At 25.2% G+C, this 25,486-nt stretch overlaps 2 protein-coding genes and 1 non-coding gene across 5 annotated transcripts; 2 read left to right on the top strand and 1 right to left on the bottom strand.

The window, feature by feature from the left end:
- The first annotated feature begins 549 nt into the window (after positions 1–549).
- TRNAV-AAC (transfer RNA valine (anticodon AAC)) lies at positions 550–623 on the top strand. The gene has a single exon. It is a non-coding gene; the product is annotated as a tRNA-Val (tRNA).
- A 2,017-nt stretch (positions 624–2,640) lies between these two features.
- LOC130944963 (uncharacterized) lies at positions 2,641–7,253 on the top strand. Its single transcript, XM_057873582.1, has 3 exons — positions 2,641–3,056; positions 4,381–4,529; positions 6,905–7,253. Exons 1-3 carry the CDS (start codon positions 2,871–2,873, stop codon positions 7,041–7,043), a joined length of 474 nt encoding a protein of 157 aa, XP_057729565.1. The 5' UTR covers positions 2,641–2,870; the 3' UTR covers positions 7,044–7,253.
- A 10,239-nt stretch (positions 7,254–17,492) lies between these two features.
- LOC130943448 (dof zinc finger protein DOF3.7-like) lies at positions 17,493–19,862 on the bottom strand. 3 transcript variants are annotated; one of them, XM_057871326.1, is made up of 2 exons: positions 18,367–19,345; positions 17,493–18,267 (listed from the first exon to the last, which is right to left on the bottom strand). In XM_057871326.1, the coding sequence occupies exons 1-2, from the start codon at positions 18,809–18,811 to the stop codon at positions 17,879–17,881; spliced, it is 834 nt and encodes a 277-aa protein (XP_057727309.1). In that variant the 5' UTR covers positions 18,812–19,345; the 3' UTR covers positions 17,493–17,878. The 3 variants fall into 3 exon arrangements, with proteins under 3 accessions (XP_057727309.1, XP_057727308.1, XP_057727306.1); XM_057871325.1 differs by adding an exon at positions 19,436–19,688 and having other exon boundaries at positions 17,494–18,815; XM_057871323.1 differs by adding an exon at positions 19,701–19,862 and having other exon boundaries at positions 17,495–18,815.
- Between the last annotated feature and the right edge of the window lie 5,624 nt (positions 19,863–25,486).

Here is a 25,486-nt window from a genome sequence, read left to right as displayed (position 1 = left end):
ATTAATTTGTGACAATTTGATTTTTATACGAGAATGTTTAGTATTTGAATAGTGTTTTCTAAAAAAATCAACTACTAAATAAATAAAATAACACATGTATTTATACATTAATATATGATGATTAATTTAATAATTAATTTTTTATATATACGAAAAAAACTATAAATTGATTAAAATCATTAAGAAGCACATTGGTATTCATTTCACTTTTCACTATACATCTTTCAGTGGGAATTTTGCATTGTTTTCTTCAAAACTAGTTTTTAACTTCACATAATTATAGCAAGGGAGATAATCTCTGTCTGTTGGCGCCAAATTATTGTTTTGTTTTTAAGATATATATATAAGATTTGGATTTTCTAAAGTTTGAATTTCACTTTAGAAAGTAAAATGTGATCTCTCAACATTGATTTTATATGTGGGACCAAGAATAAATATGAAAGAGAAACTATTCAGGTAGAAAATCACAATTTATTCTTTAAAGTTAAATTCAAACTTTAGAGGATCCAAATCGATATATATATATGCATGAAAGCCTCAGCACAAAACGGTGTCGTGGTGTAGTTGGTTATCACGTCAGTCTAACACACTGAAGGTCTCCGGTTCGAGTCCGGGCGACGCCATGTAAAACTTTTATTTTTCAAGCCATTAGATAATAAATAATAAGCCTTTGTCCTAATATCTTTTAAAGGTATGTTATGTAAATAATTGATTTTGATAATTATATGTAATAACTATTATTATACTAATATATGTTAATATATTACCAACAAATTTGATGTGTATTTTAGAAAATTGGATATTAATAGTCATAGTCATTTAGTCAAATGACAAAATCAACTAAGATAAAATGCATTTAGAAAGCTAAATTATAAAAATTCTTAACTTTTAAGTTCAGTTTGAAGAAAAAATTATGTAACTTATTGAAATACTCATTCAAAAAATTATTTATTATGTGTATTTAACTATTAATATATATTAATATATCTATTAATTTATTCATTTTATAAATTAAATATGAGTAAATACTAAATTTTAAATTAGACAGAATAGTAAGTATATTGTACTAAAATTAAAAAATATAGATTTAATTTTAGGAGTTAGCAAAATAAATATTTTATAAATTATATATAATAAATTATATTTTAAAATAAAAATTATGCACAACTCTTTTTCATATCCACATTATATATTATACATAGTATAAAAATATAAATCATAAAATATATAAAAAAATTTAAAAACTTTTGTATATTAACATGTTTTTCATATTCTTATCTATTTAATTATATAAAAGAGATTAAGCCTAGTTTGATATCCAAATTATTTTTTCGAAATATTTTTTCATCTTATATCATTTTAAAATAAACATTTTGTTACTTACACTAATTTTAAATTTATTATGATTATATTTATATTTAAAAAGTTGGATAATACGCTAGCTATATATAAATATAGAAGATTTTCAAGAGAAGGTTTGAATATTAGGTTATTGGGAAGTTATTTACTATTTGTTTTTATCTCTTATATTAATATTATCTGAGGACTATTTATTACAAATGCCAATGAATAAACCAATATAAAATTTTTTCTTAATTATATTCTAACTAGGGATGAAAGTAGACTAGATTATTTAATGAAGCTAAATTTTAAATTTAGTTTAATTCGACTCGTTTTATTAAACAAGTCAGATTTGAGCTTTATATAAAATTTACTAATTAAAAAGATCAAGTCATAAACTTAAAAAAAAAGATATCTATAAAACTCGTTAAATCAATTTGTCAAAATATATTTCTAAAAGTAAATTATTTTTAGTTTAGATTTTTAATTATTCACTTATATTACATATAAAACAAAACTAAAAAAAGTCAATAATCAAGATTAGTTAAGATGGTAATTTTTTTTAAACAAAAAATTTATAAATTATAAATATAGTTATGATATGTGACTAATGATTAATATATAAATGAATTATACTTTATAGATTAAGAATTATAAATGTAAGAATGCATTTAATGTTAATTTAAAATTTTTAAGTTTATTATTTTAAATTATAATTCATAAAATAGTCCTCTTTTTTTACACGAAAAAAACTTTTTAAATAGACTCATGGATTTGTCAATATTTAAACAAGTCAATCTCTAATCTAAGAAAAGATTATAAGAAATAGCAGGTTTAGACTTAGGGTTTGTTTAGACATTATGTTTAGAAAAGATTTATTTTAATAATTTTTTAAAAAAAATTTTGACAAAAATAAAAATAATTTTATATTTAAATATTTAATGTAAAAGATTTTTTTATTAATTATGTTGAATAAAATAAAATAAAAATATTTTTTATTCATTTATTATGTAAAAAATATTTTTTTAATTTTTTAAAAATATAAATTATATTTTATTAAAAAAGATATTTTTTAATTTTTTTAATACTTTTATTTTCATTATCATTATTAAAAATTTACTAAATATATTAAAAATAAAAAAATTATTAAATTTACTTAAACTATCTATTTACAATAAAAACCAGATTCGTGGGAACTAAATCTCGGCTCGTTCCATCCCTAATCCCAACCCCCAATGCAGACGCCATCTTTGATATTTTAGTATCTTAAACACACACACGACACATAGATAAATAACACAAAATAATTTTAGCAAAATAAAAAGAACTTTCTTATTAGTAACACAAAGGGAAAAACAAAAAGAAAAAAAAAAAGGTCTGATTACGTTCTGGGTTTTTGTATCAACAACAACCCTTCTTCTCCAATCCCCCAAATCACAATCCTTCACACCCCATAATCAAAATCCACCAAAGCTTGAAGCTTTCAGCATCGAAATCCAAAAGGGTATCCTTAAAATCGTGACTATTTGATGGCGAATCTGTACGTGAAGGCGGTGCCACCACCGGATCTGAACAGGAACACGGAGTGGTTCACGTACCCTGGCGTCTGGACAACGTACATCTTAATCCTGTTCTTCTCATGGCTTCTTGTTCTCTCCGTCTTCGGTTGCTCCCCTGGCATGGCTTGGACTACCGTCAATCTCGCTCATTTCGCTGTATCTTCCTCTCTCTCATCCTTTTAATTTATCTATTGTTTTGTTTTGTGTTTTTAATTTTCATTTTGATGTTGTTTTGATTGGACTCATGGTGTTTAGTTTTTAGATTGTGTTATTGTTTTCTGTTTGTTATTTTTATTGGATTTGGATGAAGAAAGAGAGAGAAATAGGATTTGTTTGAGAGAGAGAGAGAGAGAGAGAGGAGTTTTGAGCTGCTTTTTTCAGTTTTCCCAGAAATCAGAACGTTTAAGCTATGATTTTTAGCTGGTTGTTTTTGGTTCTCTAGGAGGAAAAGAAAAAAAGTGGTGAAAATCAATGTGGAAAGCTTGCTGTTTAAGTTCACGCATCAATACATATATTTTTTGGTTGACCGTGTGTGTTGTTAGTTGTTTGGTTTTTATTGATCTCTCTTTGTTCTTCTGTGATTGGTGAATAAGATTTTATAAGAGGAATTGATTGATCCATGTTCGTTCGTCTTGATGATTGAATATTTGAGTTTTCGTGTCTCGTTAGCTTTGTAAGATCACAAATTGAATGCTGCTATATCAGCTGGAAGGTAGTTGATTGAGCTGGTGGGGTTCTGTGATTCATTCATAGTTGGTTTGTGTTTGGTTATAAAATATATTGTGGGGTATTAATCACATTTTCTTACTCGAAAGGTGTCTTAGAAGAATTTTGTATACATGTCATGAATGCAAATAAGGTAATCCAAACAAACCTTGTATTAATGCAAATACAAAACCTTATTCGTAGTTCCATTCTTAATATGCGGAAATGTTAAGAGAGTAGAGATTTCGTAAATCAAAAACACTTTACTTGTTCATAACTACTTGTTATTAACTCATCTATGCGGCGGTTATCATCTTGCAAATAATGATGTGGGATTAAAAGTCGACATAAATAATGTATTTTGATCCAGTTTATCTTTTACATGTATAGGGTTGCCCCACTTCCTAGTTTACATTACACGCAATCTACGATTTGTTCTATTTCTATATATGTTTCTTTTCTTCTTGTTCTCCCGTGCCTAGGAGACTAGTTGCCGGGAATGTGAAACAAGAATGGAACTAATATGTGACTTGTGAAAAGTTTTAGCTTTATCATTTGAGATTTTTTCTTTCATTACTGGCGAACACAATAAACATTGCTGATAATAAAGCTAATGAAACCATTAGTTAGCAATATATTGCAATTGGCATTCCATTGCATTCCTATAATGCAGTTATAGTTTTAACCTCTTCTCTTTCTACTTTCTTCCTAAACCATGCTTGGTCTCTCTTAGTGTCTGTCTACACGGCTTGATTGAGTATGTTGTTTCTGTCAGGTAACTTATCACTTTTTTCACTGGAAGAAAGGAACTCCATTCGCAGATGATCAGGGGATCTACAATAGGCTGACTTGGTGGGAGCAGATAGACAACGGAAAGCAGCTCACTCGCAACAGGAAGTTTCTAACTGTTGTTCCTTTGGTGCTGTAAGTTTTCTGATTTGCAACCTGGCATTCTCATGTTTTGTAATGGATAACGTTCTCATATTTTCTAGTACTGTTTCTGCTGATTCCATAGTGTCAGTTTATGCATACAATCCCCCCACCCAAAAAAAGAGAGATATTGTTATCTAATGAATGAATAGCAGATGTGCTTAACCACCAAAATGTCTGTGGATGATTAAATTGCTGGCAAAATACCCTCCATATTTGTTAAAGACAAAAATACCGCAAAATATTTTAAAATGCGACAAAGTACCTAACCTTGTCAAATATATATTTTCAAAAAGGACTTTAGAGATTGAATTATGATGTAATTTTTTTTGCAAGAATAGTTAGCAAAAAATAAGATATTTTTATCATCAAAATTTGGTGAATTTACGCCAAGCAGATATTTTTTGTATTTTTATCTAAATGGCCAAAAATATTTTCAAAAATGAAACGAAAGTCTAGAGATCGAAATCTGGTTATGACTTTTGCATGTATTTTCTAAATAGTTATCCAAATATTTTCATAAAATTTTAGATCAAATGCACCAGTGGTTTGCCAAATATAAATGTCATTTTCCGCTTACAAAATAAATTGTAGGTTTTGGTTCTTTTGTTTGCATTTTTAAATGTTTTGAGGGTATGTCGTCAGCAATTTGCAATCTGGGGACATTTTTCGTGGTTTACTCAAGAATTATCTATACTGGTTGCTGTCATATATTTGTATATGTTATGCTTTCTTGCCAGTAGTATTTTTATATCTTAAACTTTGTATCCCCCTTTTGGTTTCATAACTTCTGCTACAATAACTTCCAATGCAATTAATTGTTCGAAATGAATCTTGAGATGATATTCCAATTTAATTTGTTTTTAACTGGGGGATTGGACGGTGTAGATCGATAAGGTGCATTCACTTGAAATTACTGTTGTTTGTTTAGAAATTCATGACCTAAGTTCTGTGTGATAGAAATTGGTTTTCCAAGAGTTTTCGTTGAGGATGTGAGAGAGATTTTCCAAGGGATTGATTCATGGCCTCTGCAGTTTGACCTAATGTTTTGTTTAGGCATACCACATGGCTTGCAATTGTAATTTTGATGATTAAGTGTATGTTTGGTTTAGCGTTCAGCAGCATGAATGCACGTTCAACGCTGGACCAAACTTGTTTGGATGATTTTTTTTCAACATGATTTTGAAAGCAATATTTTCTAGCTTTTGCTTTCAATTCTTACTGTTGAGAATTGATTGCAAAATTTATTCTCTCAACTACTCTTTTTCACCTTCTTCCTTTTCTACTTACACAGTCATCATTTTATTTCTCAATTACCCTTCTTCACCTTCCTTATCTTTTTTACATGCAAGGTCATCTTCATTTTATTTCTCAACTATCCTTCTTCACCTTCTTCATTCTCCATCTTCATTTTATTTCACCTCCCTCCTTGTGGCTTCTCTATCTGAGTGTTTCTTGTGACTTTTAGTACACAGATCAAATGTTAATACTTTTGCAATTAAATTAGTGTTATGCACTTTCATATTTATATGTTATATTTTATGCACCTTATACCCGAAAGCGCCAGCAGTTTTTCATGTCAAGTAGATCAATGAACAAGATAGATGGAAGATTTTCATAAGACTTCGGTGTAAGGCAACAGTTCTAGATAATCATAGGATTCTACCTCTAAATAGAGAAAATTTAAGCGAAGAAAAAGCAGAAAACACCAAATGGGCTGATTCTCGATCAAGGAAGTTCTTTGTGCTCATTCTTGATCGCTGATTTGGGAAGAAGGTCTATTATACAAAGCTAAGGTTTTGCTTTTATAATGCAAGCTAAGACCTTTCAACTTACATTCATTACTTCCAGCAGCAGCCCACATCTATTAGACTGTGTTTGGCAAAGTGTCTTAGGATAGAAAATAGAGACACAAGATGGTTGGTGTTTTTCTTTGTCGCCATGCTCCACTGTCCCTTCTTTTTTGGCAGGTAGAAAATTGGGCAAATTTTGTCCGAAGACAAAGACTTTTTGCTTATTCATCTAATTGTCTCCTCCATATATGATTGTATCTCCTAATGTCTTTTATATTTCTGTTCTAAGACAGTTGCCAAACATGGTGTTATGTACATAGAATGATGGGAATTAAGGGGCGGTTAAAGATTCTTGCTGTTATGTTACCCCTTCTAGAGTAGTTGCATATATAAACACGAAATTTTTTTGGCCTGTAGTCAAAGTTCAACTTGTGCATGATTGTGGCGGCGATTATACTCTGTCGTCTTTGTAATTTGAATTTTGTGTTTAATTATCTTGAGAACTTGCATGATTTAGAACTCGATAATTATTTTACTATTTGTTCTTCTTTTCTTTTCCTTTGGCGTCTTTATCAGGTACTTGATAGCCTCGCATACAACCGATTATCAAAATCCGATGCTCTTCTTCAATACAGTGGCAGTGATGGTCCTAGTGATCGCAAAGTTCCCCCATATGCACAAGGTCCGGTTATTCGGAATCAACGCTGATAAATGAAAAACAATCTTTTGTATCCATGAAAACTTGGATTTTCTGCTCAGAAGAGCCTTTCTTTGTCCTTCTCTTGTTAAAAAGGGTTTGCACTTTTGTATAGGAGTCTTCTGAACTGGAAAATAATGTTCCAGTTTATGTTTTGTTTGCCAACTTTGTCTTTTAAGCTACTAATAAATATTATATATATATATATATATTGAGTTTCTTCTTGTACAGTAGAGGTACATGTATCAGATTATGATAGAGCTTTCAAATTTTTCTTTTTTTTTTCCTATATGTTTTTATTATTGACTGCATATTTATACAAAAGATTATCCTTTGTGGTAGCATGATTATATTTTTATTGGTGAAACTCAATTATTTTTCTTCTAGTTATTTTAGCTTTGAATAGAACATCTTATAGGCATGTTGTTGGAGTACATTAACAAATGTATTTTGGGGAAATAACATGTCTGGTATTTGTCAAAGTTATTGTCTTGTGATTTGTGTTTAAACTTTGAAGTATTGTTATGGAGTTTCTAAATGGGAAACTAAAAGCAGTTTTTTTTTTTTTTTCCTTTCGATTTTAGTAAATTTTATTTTTGGAATTTTGTGAGAAAAAAAAGTGAGCAATATATTTTGTTCCTAATTTGTATTTTTTGTCTTCACTTTTTTTAACACATTTTTTAGAGGATCTGTTTTCGCTGGTTGTGATGGCCATGAAAGTAGTTTGATTATGGCTTTGAAAAATCTTGCATTGAAATTTGAAGCTCTTCATGAGCCAAGCATCTATAGTTTGATAACGGTGTTATACAAAGTGAATACCCAATCCAGCCCTATTCTCACAATTTCTTCGAATGACTACGAGTTTTCAAAAAAAAAAAATATTTTTTTGATTTTTTATATTTAATTTTGTGAGACTAGTTAGTCTCTTTGTCAATGATCTTCTTTCAAAACATATTTATGTGATACATTAATTACTAATATATTTTTTATTTAATTTTTATAAATAAAAATAATTTAAAAATCATTAATATTTTTTAGTTTTACATAATAAATTTAGCTAATGTATTTAAAAAAGATAATAAAAAAAATTAAATGATTTTGATAATTATCCTTAAAAGACAACGAGACTTCCAATAAAAAAGAATTTGTTAATTCTAGTTGGTTTTTAATGGATAAATCAATAGTTTAACATGTCATGTAAACTTATTCTGTTAATACAAATAGAGAATATTGATAGAGAGGCTAATTGGTCTCATAAAAGTAAAGATGACTGGAAAGGGTATATTTTTTTTAGTTGAAGATCTCGTTATCTTTCAAGATAATTGTCAAGGGCCGTTTATGATTTTTTTTTCTCGTACAAATAAATTACTATGATATCATATCATGGAAAAAATAGAATGTACACTTTTTAATTATGGGTGGATACTCTCTTGAAGATGACATTGCGAATTATTAGATGGTTCAATCAGACATGTTAAACCATCTAATGGTTCATTGTCATCTTCATATAAAATATTTTCATGAGAATATTTACCTTAATTGTTATATTAAAAATTTGCTATATTCTTAAATTAATATATTTGGATATAAATTATATTTAGATATAATGGTTTAATATATCAACCAAAGGAATGGACATATTAAAAGAAAAAAAATTTGTACCTTGAAAGTGTCAAAGGGTGAAAATAACAAAAGATAAAGCATTTGAAGTGCAAGAGAAGTTAATGCCAGGGAAACAGGAAAATGAGAAATTCATTGTTTAAAAGCTAAAGCATATTAAGTGGCAATATTTTTGAAAAAATATTATTTGTACACCAAATATTTTTTACACTCGTATAAAAATATAATTGTTATTAATTAATTATGTATTTAAAATATTTTTTATTAACAAAACAAAAAAAGACATATTTGATTGTTCAAAAAATACTAATATTAAAACAATATATATTATAAAAAAATGTAGACGTAGTGATACTAAGCAAAGTGGTTTTTTTACTTAGAAAGAGGGGAGATGGATCAAGCAAGTAGTTAATTAGGAATATTTGATATGCACGTTAAATTTTTTTTACTTTGGTTTTTTCTGAGTTTGAATTTAGTGCACATTAAGATAGTTAAGTCCCAACGGATTTAAACTGTTAGGGTATATAGTGAATGTGGCTTCTTCATGTGATTGTGGGAATAAACTTTAAAGGTTATAGCCTTATAGGTAGGTGAAAAAAATTAGCTTGGAATCAGTAACATAAATTATTAATTTTTTTTCCATAAAAAATTGATATCTTAGCTTCTAAGATTGTTATTTTGAAGTAAACTATATTTAAGGAATTGATTATTAATATTTAATAGTACAAATATTTAGTTAATTATCAACAAATAAGAAGTTGACAAATCAACCATTATGTACAATTTCTTTAAATTTGGGTTTATCTAAAAAAATTAATGGTGTTTTTTATTAACTAAATTTATAATTCTATGCAATTGTTTGAATAAATGACATATATATCAACACACACTCGTTTTCACACCATTGTTTCTCTTTTTTTTTTTAAATTATTGATTGCACAAAAAATTTCATCATCATTATTGATTTGGATTTTTAAAATGTGTCCGTGATATGAGATTTTAGAGGAATTAAAAAATAATAAAGGAGAGAGCTAAAAATATAGGTTTAATTATTTTATATGTTTTTATTATTTCACCAAACTTTTATTTAAGTTCTTACTATTTTAAAAGTTTATAATTAGATCTTTAATTTATAAATATAATAGATAAAAATTTTAATTAAATTCATACTAACAGTTGAAAAAAAAAAGAACATTTTAAGAATATCTCATCCCAAATCCAAACACATAAGCAAATATTCTAAGATTATTTAGTTATATGTAAACGGTAATTTTCAATAAAGACTTAATTTAAAATTCTTTATCTATTTTAATTAAAATGTTTTAAATTAGAATGATCTAATTAAAAATTTAATAAAACTATAAAAACTTACAAAATAATTAAACTTTAAAAATATATAATTAATGAGTTTATCTCACTTTTTAAACACTCGTCTCTCTTTACTTCCCAAACATGACGGGCAAATTAAATACCGCAATTAATTAGAAAAAAAAAAACTGAGAATTAACCTTTTTTTATAAATAATTAGTTAATATTTCTCTTTTCTCCTCCCTTTCTCTTTACTAAATTGTTTGGTTGAAAAAAAAAAGGTAAGTTTCTAATAAATCAGTTAGGAAAGAATGTATTTAAAAAAAAAAAATAACAGAATATTTTTTAAGCATTCTATCTATGTAAAAATAAATAATAAAAAATACAAAAGCTTCTAATTAAGAATTTCAGTTATATCACTAGTAAATTGGATGAAATAATATATATATATATATATATATATATATATATATATATATATATATATATAGTTTCTATGCATCAATGGATTTAAAACTTTCTTTTACAATCATTATTAATTACTTTACTACACCTAACGTGTTCGTACATCAATCCAAAAATGGATCCATGGATTTCAACATTTTCTTGGAGGATCTTTTCTGAGTTTTAATATGTTACTCAGTGTAGGTCCTAACTGCCTTGACCATAAAGTTTTCTCCAATTGTAACAACAATCTTAGGCAATGTTCTAACATAAGTGATGGATTTTCTACCACTTATTGGAAAATGTCATTTTCTATTTATTCTTACGGACAAATCATTAGAAGATCTGAAGATGAAAGTAATATAATAATAAATAATAGGCTTTAATTCTGATGTATATATTAGCAGTATAACCTGTTTTATATCGTCGTTTAATTATATTATTTTTTATTAGATAATTATTTACGTAATTAATATAAAAATAAATATTTTTGTTAATGTAATATTATATAATTAAATATATGTGTAAATTTTTTATACTAATAATGTATTAAAATTAAATTATATATATAAATAAAAAAGAAAAAAATAAACACCAACAACCACTACAAGAAATAAGGGGTTTAGCTACGAAAAAAATCGTGGCAAAACTCTAAAATAACTGTAGCAACTATACATTGGCCACGAAAGAATATTTGTGGCTAATCGGAGGATTGCATTTTCAACTTACCACGATTTTAGTGTTATTAGTCACAGTTTTAAACATCATGGAGACCTTCAAATAGTCACAATTTGTATAATATTGTCCACGCATAATGCCGTGGCTAAATAAGAATAATCAAATCGAAAAGTATAATTCTACCACACTTCATCCGTAGCTAATTTGTGAAGGCCAAATTTTTCAGCCATAATTTTTTTTTGTGGCTAATATTAGATTATTTAATCATCGTGGCTAACTCACTCTGTTTTTCACATATAATCCGTAGCTAATGTATGCTAATTTGCTCTAATTGAATAATTTTATTAAATTAAAATTATATTTATATATATAACATTAATAACAAAAATCAAACTTTTTAAATATATAATATCTAACATTTTTTCATAAAAAAATACTAATAAGGATTCAGTATAATAATAATAATAATAATAATAATAATAATAATAGTCTAAACTTATATATAATAAGAAATAAGAAAAATTTTAACATAAATAAAATAAATTCTAATCCCTTCTAGAATAAATATATTTAAAATTTTAACTATTACTTATTAAATATACCAATTAAATGTCTGGCATATCACTGAATAAACTAGACACTTTATCACTATATTTTGATAACAAAAATTTGTACAGAGCTACCAACTGAATTTTGATTTCTCCATGTCTATAGTTTTTTCTCTGAAGTTTCAACCAACTTCTCTAAATTTATCACACTTCTTACATTTTCAGGATCAAAGACATTTCTAATTTACAGCGTTGCTCTACTGGCCATTACACCCAGAAACCGTACTAACAAATTTACGTCATTATTTTGCCATGCCCATCAAGTTTCATAATGTCTTTTTCATCATTTTTCAAATGCCAAACTTAAATTGTCATCTTTTGCTAGTTGTGATTTCTCCCGTCTACAACTGAATACAAAATTGAATAAAAGAAATAAACTAAATACTAGAACTCAAAAAATTACGTAAAAAAATTGAAATTTCATATACCTTTGACATTCACAACTAAAGGATCATTGTAATCTTTTCTGGTAGGTACAGTTGGTTGAGACTTATTTCGTCCAAACCTTCTGCAAATTCTTTATTGTTGTTGATATTCTTTGATTATCGTAGTTCTGCTAAGAGGGCAATTATTACGATTTTGCTTCACTAAGCTTGGTCATTGTTGTTTAGATCGTCTTTTAATTTTCTTTAATCTTAAGAATATTTCTTTCTATTCTACTGTTTATTATCTACTAAATATACTTTAAATTATTTTATTTTTAATACAATAGTTATTTATTTATTTTTAATGGTCAAATATGATTAAAAATTTAAATTTAAATTTAAATTTAAATTTAAATTTAAATTTTGAGTTTGTGATATTTTTATCTTTAATTTTTATTATAATAATAATAAATAACAAAAAAAATTACTTTAATAAATATATGACCCTCACCATCTCTCATTTCATGCAGTTGATAGTTAATGATTTATACACGAAATAATATAATAAGAGTTATGCATTAAGTAAGTTTTGTAAATATTTTTACCTGAAAAATTTAATGTTTAATAAACTTTAATTACTAAATTAGTTACTAAAATTTTATTACATTAGACAAATTAATTATCACATAAAATTGTTATAAAAAATTTTACAAATCAATTTCGTTGTTACTTAATAAAATTGCAAATTTTTATATAAGTGACTCATAAATTAATTAGTATTACTTTTTTTTATAACTAAAAAATAATTAATTAATGGAATATACCAATTAAATAATAGTATAAATAAAAAATTTAATTCATAATTTCACAAAATAATTTTTAAAAAGATAATTATGCATATAGTAAGAATATAGTACTCACAAAAATATACAGTAAATACTAAACCATGTAAATAAAGACTAAATTTTTTTTAACTTATCCTCATTTTTTTAAATTCAAAAAATAATAAAATAGTTTATTTTTAATAAAAACTGAAATTTTTTTATACTTAAAAATTATTGAACTTTTTATTATCTATTCAAATTATATTATTTTAGCTAAATAAATTTTATCTTTATAATTAACTTAAATATTAGAATATTATCTTTATTTTTATAATTTTTTATTTTATCTAAATTTATTTTTTTATATTTTTAGATTTAATTTCATAAATATGTGTTAATGTCAAAATATTTAAAAAATGATACTATACATTAATAAATTTATTTAAAAAATTAATTTATTTAAGACAAAATAGCCATGACACGTTAATGTAAGCAGGAAGTATAATTACAAAAAATATTATTTGTAGCAAAAAATTAAATTTTAGCCACTGTGACAATGTTTATCACGATTTAATGTTCGTAGTTAAAATTTGGTGGCTAAACCACAAAAAATGTGGTAGTGAACAACAAATAAAGAAAATGTTAAAAGACTTATTATTAGGAGAGATGAAAAAATAATAATAACATAAGGAAGCGACAAATAGAAACTAAAATAAATACTAATCCTTGCATAATATCCTTTAATTTCTCATTTTTACAATGATCTATCTTTTTGTAAGAATAGTTAATTAGTATAATTAGTCATTAGTCTTTCAGTCTAATAGATATTCTGATACAAACCAAAAAAATAATATCATATTTTCATTCTGAGGATCCAATTGGGACTAATTTGGTTAACTAAAAATTGGTCTCTAAATCAGTTCGATTTAGGATAAAAATTGATTAGCAATAAATCGATTAAAAAAATTAGAAAAGTTAGTCAATTAATCTGAGTTTTCAATAATTAATCGGTTTATAAAATAAAATAAAAAATAATATTTTTAAAATGATATATTTTAAATCTAATTTAATTTTAATTAAATTTTTAAATTTTTAAACTTTTAGTTTCTATTAGTTCGATCACCGTTCGGTTTTCAAAACCTTGCATATTTTATAAAATATATAAGGATTATTTAGCTACTTGCGATATTAGGAAAATTTCAGCCTTTCAGGCAGGCTTTGATAACCTGAAAAAAATTAGTGTAGTTTACTAAAAAGGTAAATAATTTATCTCTTTAAAACAGATTTTCTTAAATATCCTTCTTATTATTATGTAATAGAATAATAGAATTGACTACTTCTAGAAAGAGTAATATAGTATACAATCCTCTTACATATGTAATAAAGCAAACGAAAAAAATACATTAATATATAATGGCTTGAAATCTGAAAATTAATCAATTTTTTATTTAGTAATTAATTAGAATGATTTTGTTTTCTACCAAGATTTTGTTTAATTTGAGTGATAAACTAGTTATTCTTTTTTGCAACTTCATTTGGAGTTATGGGGATGGGAAAAAAAAAATCCATTTGGGGAGAATTAATACATTATTCCTTGATGTTTATAGAATTAGCTCCATAATTTTGCCGCTACAAAATTAGCTCATTCAAATTCTTAATTATTAATAATAAGATTCAAATATTATTAACAAATATTAAAAAATAATATGTAAGAGGATTTGTTGAACATAAAATATTTCTCTTTTTAAAAAAAGTTAAAGACTTCATTAATTAATTGCATCAAGTCACAAAAAAAAAATTGCATCTACTTTTAAATGATGTTTTGGAGAATTTTAAGAGGTTATATAAGATATGAGATCTGTTACACATAATTTTTTTGGTATATAAGTTCATATAAGTTGGTCCAAACTCAATAAAAATGACCTTCAGTTTAGATTGCGTGTAAACATGCGCTTCCCTAACTCTTGAATAACTCAAACGGTTCTTTTTCCACGATCAAAACTGCAATGCTAAAAAATTCAAATAAGGATCAAAATCTCTCAAAATTTTCTAAAAATCGTCGCGAAAAGTGAAGGAAGTTGCGAAGCTAAATTTGAAATAAGAAGATGAAGAAGAAGAAGCATCAGAAGATGAGGAGGAGGAAGAGGAAGAGTTTTGAATTATATAGAACTTATCAGCACACATACACCGAAATTTCTTAAATAATACACTCAAATATTTTCGTGTTACATCTAAATATATTCGTGTTACACCCAAATTTGCTACAAATACAGAAAAATATTTCCTTTAATGCTACATTTTTTTTCTTCTTCTTCTTTTCCTTATTTCTTTCTTTCTTTTAGTTGAATGAATGTAAGTTCATCATCATCTTCTAAGTAATTTTGTACCATTATGTATATTTTCTTCTTCTTTGTTAATTTTTTTTGTTTTTATTCTTATTAAAAGAGTAAAACAAGAAGAAACTTGAGAAGATAAAAAAAAGATGAATAAGAAAAAAAAGAAGATAATGATGAAAAAGAAGAAGAAGAAGCAGCAGAAGATGAGGAGGAAGGAGAAGAAGAGTTTTGAATTATGTAGAACTTATTAGCACACATACACAAAAAATTCTTAAATAATAATACACTCAAATATTTTCGTGTTACATCAAAATTTACTGTAAATACAGAAAAATATTTTCTTTAATGCATAACTTTTACATTACATTCAATTCAAACCATCAACGATGAACAACACAATTTTCACAAACAAAAAAAACATTATTCGCCTGCAGAATTATAAACTACTAACAAAAATATTAACTAGAATCGAACCACATCTCAGCCACTTGATTGGATTCAAAACAGTAATCAACTTCGTTCTAGTTCAAATGACAATCTGAACTTGAATTATTCACTATCTTCAACAACAAAATAACTGTTCAAAACTGATTTTAAAACTTGATTTCAAAAACGTAGAGAACGAACGAAAAGAAACGCAGAAAATGCAAAGATGGAAGAAAACGTAGACCGAAAACGTTGAGAAAATTTGAAAATGGAAATAAAATCTTTTGGAAAAAGATAATTATATATTTACGTGTTGATTGAAAAGTTAGTTAGATTAATTAAGAGATGTGTGAGGTAAATTAAGATAAAATGATTTGTATAGATTTGTATGGAAAAATGACTTGTATGTAAAGAATAATTGATAAGATATTTTCTAATCAAAGAAACAAAGTAAGTAATTAAAAAAATATATAATCTTTTAATATATTTTATATATTCAAAACTTATTAATATTTTTATCTTTTCAGTCATCTCTTGAGATGTTATGGTTAGACAAACTTTTGAAATAGTAATACATAATATGCTCTTCCCCACTTGCCCTCATAGGAGAATGTTTGGGGGCCCCACTAAAAAAATACCAAGAAAATTAAGGGAGGCAACTTGAGAATTTTCCTATGTCCTTCCACGCATACTATTATTATAAAAGCAGGTGGATGAATGACATGAACATGAATGTGACACACTTGGACTTTCAATTAACACATACATCAAGTTAATTTATTATTATATATCTAACCAAAAAAAAAATTTTATTATTATATATATTTAGGTTAGTGTTTTAGGTGGGGGCAGGTAATCCAATTTTTCAAGATTTGTTCTATTCTGTTAAGTTATACGATCTTTGATGTTATATTTATTATTTATGGTAGTACATTTTATTAATTATTTTTTTTATTTATGATATTTTTTAATTTGATAGGTTAATGATTAATTTATTACGAATAAAAAATTTATTAAAAATTTATTGCTAATAAATAAAATGTTATATCCACAAGATAAAATTTAAATTTTTAATATTTGTTTAATTAAACAGATTAGTAAATTGATTATTATATTAAATAAACCGGTCCATATTATATTGGTTATATTTTATTAATTATTAATTCAACAAATACATGGACTAAGATTTCAGGTTTATTATTATGCATTGAAAGTAGGGTGTGACATTCCCTAATTCAGCTAAAACACTAAGATCACAAAGAACACTTCTCTCTTGTCCTTCCATTAATTTTGAATTTTCTTTTTCATATTATTCCAAAGAATAATTCCAATAATAAGTGCTTTCATAGTTGGAAGAATCTCAGATGTGATAATAAATTAGACAACAAAGCTGACACAACCCACTAATTATTTTTAAGACAAAGATAGAAAGAAGAGAGTAGCTGGAAAGAGCACAAAAGCAACCAAACTAGTAATAATAATGTGTATGTATGTCTATACAAACCCTTATAAATAATCTCAACATCTAATTAATAACATGTTCAATTTCCATTAAAATTTTAAATCATAGTATTTTTCTTATGTAAAGTAACATTTTAAATTATAGTTTGATAAAAGAAAATTGTTAATTCATTTTTTTAGATTTTATTTCTCCAAAGTATTATTAAAGTTTTCTATAAAAAATATCAAACATCCATCATTCATATATAATATTTGAAAAAAACCCATATAAATCATGGTAATTTACTTCTTACATTTATATACCTTAGACATAAATATTCAACTCTATTTTCAATCTATTTATATATATGAAAAAAAAAAAACTCGGATGAGCTCTATAATATGCTCACATTGATAAAACAGAAAGTTATATATAGGCATTGTGTACAAAAAAACAAAGTAATAACTAATAAGTAATAACCATGTGTACCCTATTGTTAGCTCTATAACATAACTTCATCAAACAAATATCATAATAAGAAAACATGGAAAAAAAGAAAAAGAAAAATATGAACTGAAATTAAAGAAAAATATTAATTAAGAGAAATTTTTAGATACTCTTAAAATAAGAAAAAAAAATATTTTGCACCATTATTTATCATTTGATAATTAGTTTTTTTGCATATAAGTGATGAATGGTACAAAATAAACTTTTTCTTATACCCTAAAAACATCTAAGAATTTCTCAAATAATAATAATAATAGTAATTAATAATGCATGTTCTTAGTTTCCTTGTTGTCCCTTCACCATGACCCTTGACCCATCATTCCATTCCAATATCCACCATTGGCAGTGCTTGATGAATTATTCCCTTGTTCTTTGTTGTTGTTTTCTTCAGCACTCTTCATCACCTCTCCAAAAGGGAAAAGAACTCTTCCTCCACCATCACTATTATTAACAATATTCTCTTCATGATGTTGATGATCCATAATTGATGAAGAAGATGAAAATCCAAGGTTACCACTATTTTGCTTATTATTATTAACTACTTCTTGCATGGTTGGAAACCCTAATCCAGAAGTAGGGTAAATTACACTTGATGAATTTGATGGTACCAATGAAGAATTAGAAGAAGCATAATATGGATTACTCAAACCCCTAGAAGCCATGCTTGACCTTAAAAGCTCCAAAGCTGAAAGAGAACTTGGTGCATCACCATTACTATTATTATTATTATTATTATTATTATTATTATTATTATTATTAACCATATCAATAAATGGTAACAAACCATGATGATAATTGTTGTGATGATCCATAGATGGGAAAGCAAGATTAAGATCTTGTCCTTGAATAACCCTATTATTATTATTAGGGTTTAGTAGGTCTTGATGAACAAGAACCTTTGAATTTGATGAAGGTGTTGATGTTGTTGACGACGATGACGAAGAGTTGTTATTGGTATTGATCTTGATCTTGTTCTTCCTTGAACCTCCACCAACAGGAACATTCCTGAGGGACCCACCTTCAGTCCAATACCTTCTACAAGTCTTGCAAAAATACCTTGGTTGTGTGAGGCTATAGTTGTTGTAGTAGCAAAACTTTGTGTTTGTTGAATTGCACCTTGGACAATTCAATTGCTCTTGTGGTCTTGCTTTCTTCTCTAAATTGTTGTTACTACCTTCATTATGAGGCCTTGTTGTGCATGAATTGTTGTTGGGACCTATCCCTTCCATAACCCTAAGAAATTATAATAATAATCCATATATATTATTTGTATATGAGACATCAACAAATTGTAATTTCAAGAATAATAATTGGGGATGAGGATTTTCAAGATGATTAATAACATATATAATAGATTTTAATAAGTAATAAAAATACAAAGCATAACTAATAAGGCTTCTAATATTATGACATGGATTTGAATTGAGAAGAAATATCTTCATCAAAAGGATAAGAACTTGAGAAATTAAAATTGAGAGGAATCTATAGCAACAGGATAAAAAATAAAATCAGAAGGTTTAACTTGAAACTTGAGAAGAATCTATATATAATAACAAATAAAAATTTCTTTTTAACTATCATTTATATGTTCTTTTGAAAATCATCACATTAGTAATTAAAAAAGGTTAAGATCAGAGATCAAGAACTTTCCCTTGAGATTAAAAAAAAAAAAAACTTGAGGTCAATATATAAGTAATATTATAGTAGCTAGTACCATACATATAAGAGCATGATGAACATGGTATAGCTACAAAAATGAATAATAATAATAATAATAATAATAATAATAATAATAATAATAATAATTAATAAGAAGAAGAAGAAGAAGAAGAAGAAGAAGAAGAAGAAAACACTCTTAATCTGGTGGTGGAAGTTGATATTTCTCTCAAGCTTTAAAGCAAAACCCTAAAAACTCATAATATATAGCTTTAATAATTAGAATTATATATATGCATGAAAAGGGAAAAAAAACTTGAGAAAAATCCATATAGCCAAGTTTGGCCACAGAAGTAGCCAAGAAATTCAAAGTAAAAAGATAGAGGAAAAGCAAATTGAGTTGAGAGACTATGTGAGAGAAGAGAGAGAGAGAGAAAGAAAGAAAATTGATCACATACACACCTTTGTTTGTCTGGAAATGCTCTCCAAATTAAAGTGCAAAGAAAGAATGTTTTAGTTGGTTTGTGGGGTGGCTTTATGTGTTGGCTTACTTTATGAATTGAATGATGCAAAGCAAATTGAAGGAGAGAAAATTAAAAAGAGAGAATGAAGAAGTGTCTCTTTTGACCGTACTAGCTAGTAGCTACCTTCATTCATCATGCTTTTGCCCCCTTTATCACTCACTTTAATTTATTTTTAATCATTATGGTTAATAAGGTAGGTTGAAAATAAAATATATTAATAAAAATATAAAAATTAATATTTTTATATTTTATTTATTAATAAATTAAAATAAATTATAAAAATTTAATTTGCTTTTATTTTTTAACAAATTTTTTTTTTAAAAAAATATAATGATAAAAATTTGATAAAAATAGATAAGAATAAATTATTTTTTTGTTAGTGTCTCGTCTATGTCTTTTTTATTAGAAAGGACACAAAAGACACTAATTTAGTATCTTTGAATATAATATCTCTATTTATATATTATTTATCAAATATAATTTTGTGTTTTTGTATTCTTATCTCAGTATCTCGTATTTGTAAACAAACACAGTCTATATGTTATATATCATATGCTTCTTTTTCTATTTAAAAAAAAAAGAATTTATATATTTTTTATTTTAAATGATTTGATATTTTGAATTGGAGTTTGTAAAATTAAAAAAAATTTGAAAAAAATTTATCTCTTGAAAAATATTAACATATACTAATTAAATCATCTTTGTAAACATATGAAAGTAAACTTGTGCTGTAAGCTGTACATATGTGATAAAAACTTAAGTCGTAAATCATTTCCAATATTTCATGAACTTATTTTTGTATTCAATTTTTATAAAATGATCGATATTTTTATGTAGCGTGGTTTAATTTAGACTAGATGTATTTGTAAATGAGTACAATTTTGATTATTTGGCTGCATAACATTTTATCTTTTAGATTTCCATCTAATTATATTTGCTTGTTTAATTAGATCGATACCATTCAAATATAAATATGAAAAGTTGTTTTTATATTTAAGGACACATTTTTTTTATATTTTTATAATATTTTTATTTTTTAAATTAAAAAGTACTTTAATTGTATAGCCAATAACCACAATAATAATAACTATCACAACATGCATCAAATACTAATTCTCTTAAAAATATTTAATTGATGTCCCCGTTTTCTTTTGAAATATATATAGATGTTGAGCATATAGAAGAGCGATGAATGTAACTCATTTCGTTCTATATTTTATGCTGTTAGAATTTTGAGTTTAATTAAGGAGTTAATTTGTTTAGATAATATCAACTAATTTTTTAAAATTATTTTTTATTTTAAATTCTAACTCTAAATCAAAAAATAAAAGTTAAAAAATAATTTTAGAATAAAAAACTAAATTAATATTAATTAATTAAAAGTTAATTTTTTATACTTATTCCAATAATAAAGGTACTACTTTTCATTGTTGATGGCAGATACCCTAATTTCTAACCCAAGAATATATATATATATCTCATATGGTGGAGGGTTTCTACTTTTCTGAAGGATATGTGTACTCTTATTATAGTGTTTCATGTCAAACATTCTTTTCTCCAATCAAGGACATTTTATTTATTTATTTATTTATTTTTGGGTCCATAACTAAGGACTCTCCATAGCAGTGATGATTTTAATATATAATTAAGCTTATCTCTAATCATAAACCTTAATTTATTATGCCAAAGTTAAAGAGCCTTTACAGCAATACCTTAGGGTTTGCTTTCAAAATAATCAAGCATATATAGTCAAGTCTCTTCTTCTATGGTGATTTGGCATCTTCTTTTAATTTTCTTTATTAATATTTTTTTTAGAATAATACTACACATCCAAATTTTTTGTTAACTAAATTTAACTAAGTTAGTTTAACATAATAAAAATCAGTTAAATAATAAAATTTTGATTAGACTTGGTTCATAAAATGATTTAGATGTATAGCATTATTCTTTCTGTTATATATATATATATATATATATAGAATAATGCTATATGTACAACAAAATCAGCCACTAAAATCAACCACCAATATAAAATATATGTTAAAATATAAATAAACATCGAAAATAAATTAAACTACACATATATTTATATACAAATATATTAGTGACTAATTTTAGTGGTTAATTTTAATGTACAAAATATATATATATATATATATATATATATATATATATATATATATATATATATATATATCTATGGTGCTACTTAATGCCATACTTAGAAAATATTTACCCATTATTTGTGGTGGATGGAATTTCAAAAGCATGGATAGGGACCAAACAAGATATGATTTGTCAAATATGTATGCCGAAACAATGGATTGCATGCGTAAATTAACCACCATCCAAAGCATTATGTAATTAATGACTTCTACTAATTGTTGATGATCTGGCTTAAATAAAGCAAGTTTGAATCTAAATGTAATATAATCATTAATTAGTGTTTGTTTATAGGGGGAAAAGATAATCTTATGAGATTCTTTCACATCTTCAAAGTGTGACACTAATAATTGTTACTACCGTGGAAGATATTAGCCCTTTAATTTACATAATTGCTTGTGCTATATGAATAGTTTTTTTTTAATCAAATTCATAGAGATACTAAGCTAATTTTTTATTAATATATACTATTATGTAAAATTTTAAATGAATATTTGATATATCAACAAAAGTAATTAAATAAATCACTTAGATCCTAACTCAAGAATCATAGGAAGAATGACAATAAAAAATAATTAGCTATAATAAAAGAAATATAAGTATTTATATATTTCTTTTTATTAATTTAAATTTTTAGAAAAGAAATTCATAACATATAACATAATATTAAAATTTTGATGACTAAAAAATTTAGAATTCGATTTTTATTATTAAACAAAAAAATTAGTACCAAAAAAAAAAGAAAAAAACTATCCAAAATTTTACACAAATTCAAAATGAAGCTATTACGTAAAAAAGTGTGTTAGATATTTAAATATATAATTATTTATGTGTCTTATTTTTTTATTAATTTAAATTTTTAATAGAAATAAATATTTATAATATATAATAATTAATTTTATTTTATCTTTTTTTTTTCTAATAAAAAAACAGACAAAAAAGACCGAAATGTTGAAGATGTGAAGTGATAACAGTATAACCATCTAAAAAAAAGAAACTAAGATCTAAATTTCCTTACTTTACGGATAAAGTTCATCTTTATATTATTTAACTTACTTTATCGAGCGAACTCCTGTTAAGTTTCATTTAATGTTTCTTAGCTTATATGATATAATTAATAATTTATATACTTCCATTTTAATTTTATCTCAAAGTTAGGTCCACATGAACATTGGTGCAGTGGCATCATGATGATTATTACGTTACATGACTCATCCAGAGGAATATGAGGCCACTAAAGTAGTATTTGTTTTGAGCTACAGAGATAGAGGTTGAAATATTGAAATTTAATATTATATTTGTTAGTTTAAAAATTGATATTAAAATTTTTTTTTATTTTTAAAATTTTAGTATTTTAGTATCTTTAAAAAATAAAGATACAGAAAACTAAAATATTTAGAAATTAATACTAAAATTTTAATAATATTTTATACTTAAAATGCTTTCATTTCAATTAATTAATTTTATTTTTATTTTTGTATAAATTAAATTAGAATTTTATTCTTATTTTAATTTTTATCTTCCATTTTATACCAAACAAAATATTAAAATTTATTTCAATTTTTATTTTTTAATTTTTATCTCTAAATCTCAGTCTTTTTATTTTTGTCTCTCTACTAAATACTATTTAAGAAACTAAAAGGACAAAAAAAAAAGAAAATTCTACTACAACTTTAAAATATCTGCCCTTAATAATTTAGATTATCAAAAGAGTTTTTTTTATATTAGATTTTCAAAAAAATCTGTTGTTGATAAGTTAGATAAAAAAAACTAAAATTAAAAAAAAACTAACACTAAAAATTATTTTAGACTGAATTCTTTAAATTTTTTATACGACAAATAAAATAAATTACTCACTTCGATCACTTGAATCACACAGAACAAAACATGCATAAAGCAACTAAAAAATTTTTATTTATAAAAAATGATTAAATTATCTCAAAAAAAGTATTTAGATAAACCCTTAATAGGTTATTCTAAATGTAGACCAAATCTTTCTAGATTAAAGTAATAAAATTTGACATTAAATAAAATATATGACTCTAAAAGTAACTCTAACTAATTTAAATCAGATATGATCGTATTTAATTAGATCATATCTGATTTAAATATTCAATTATTCTCTACATAAAAGCAATTTTCCATATAAATCATTACAAGTTATTTGTATTTACGTGCGCACGTTCTTTTTTGTGCCGTTATTGCACGTTCTTCTTCTCCTTCTTGCTACACGTTCTTTGCTATTTTTTTTTCGTTATCGTCATCACCAACACTTCCTTCTCCTCCTCCTCCTCCTTCCTTTTCCTCACTCTCCTCTATTATTACTTATCTCGTTGTTAAAAATAATGAATAATTTAAATTCAGATTGTCAATTGAACCAGAATAAAATTGATTATTATTTTAAAAACAATCAAGTAGCTGAGGTGTATTTCGATTCTAATTAATGTTTTTGTTAGTAGTTTATGATTTTGTAGGTAAATAATATTGTTTTTGTTTGTGAAAATTGTTGTCTCATCGTTGATGGTTCGAATTGAATGTAATGTAAAAGTTCTGCATTAAAGAAAATATTTTTCTGTATTTGCAGTAAATTTGGGTGTAACACGAAGATATTTAGGTGTAACACGAATATATTTGGGTGTATTGTTCAAGAGTTTTCGGTATATGTATGCTGACAAGTTCTGCATAATTCAAAAATATTCTTCTCCCTCCTTCTCATCTTCTACCACTTCTTCTTCTTTTTCATCATCATCATCATCATCATCTTTTTTTTTCTTATTAATATTTTTTTTCTTATTTTATCTTCTCAAATTTCTTCTTATTTTACTTTCTTAATAGGAATAAAAACAAAAAAATCAAACAAAGAAGAAGAAACACATAATGGTACAAAATTATTTGGAAGAGGATAAATTTATATTCATTTAACTAAAAGAAAGAAATAAGAAAAAAAGAAAAAGCAAAAAATGCAACATTAGAAAAAATATTTTTCTATATTTGCAGCAAATTTGGGTATAACACAAAGATATTTGGGTGTAACACAAAGATATTCGAGTGTATTATTTAATAATTTTCGGTGTATGTGTGCTGATAAGTTCTGCATAATTCAAAACTCTTCCTCTTCCTCTTCTTCATCTTTTGCTGATTCTTCTTCTTTTTTTCATCATCATCATCATCATCTTCGTCTTCTTTTTTTCTTATTCACCTTTTTCTTTTTGTTTTACCTTCTCAAGTTTCTTTTTGTTTTACTTTCTTAACAAGAATAAAAATAAAAAAAATCAAACAAAGAAGATGAAGAAACACATAATGCTGCAAATTTATTTGGAAGATGATGAACTTAAATTCATTCAACTAAAAGAAAGAAAGAAATAAGGAAAAAAAAAGAAAAAAAAAGCAGCATTAAAGGGAACATTTTTCTGTGTTTGCAGCAAATTTGAATGTAATACGAAGATATTTGGATGTAATATGAAGATATTTGGATGTATTATTTAATAATTTTTGGTGTATGTGTGTGCTGATAAATTCTGCATAATTCAAAACTCTTTCTTTTCCTCCTTTTTATTTTTT

The sequence above is a fragment of the Arachis stenosperma genome, chromosome 8 (genome assembly GCF_014773155.1).
Source record: "Arachis stenosperma cultivar V10309 chromosome 8, arast.V10309.gnm1.PFL2, whole genome shotgun sequence".
In the NCBI taxonomy this organism is placed as follows: domain Eukaryota; kingdom Viridiplantae; phylum Streptophyta; class Magnoliopsida; order Fabales; family Fabaceae; genus Arachis; species Arachis stenosperma.
Note: the sequence above shows the minus strand (reverse complement) of the source record. Positions and strands in the feature narration are given on the sequence as shown.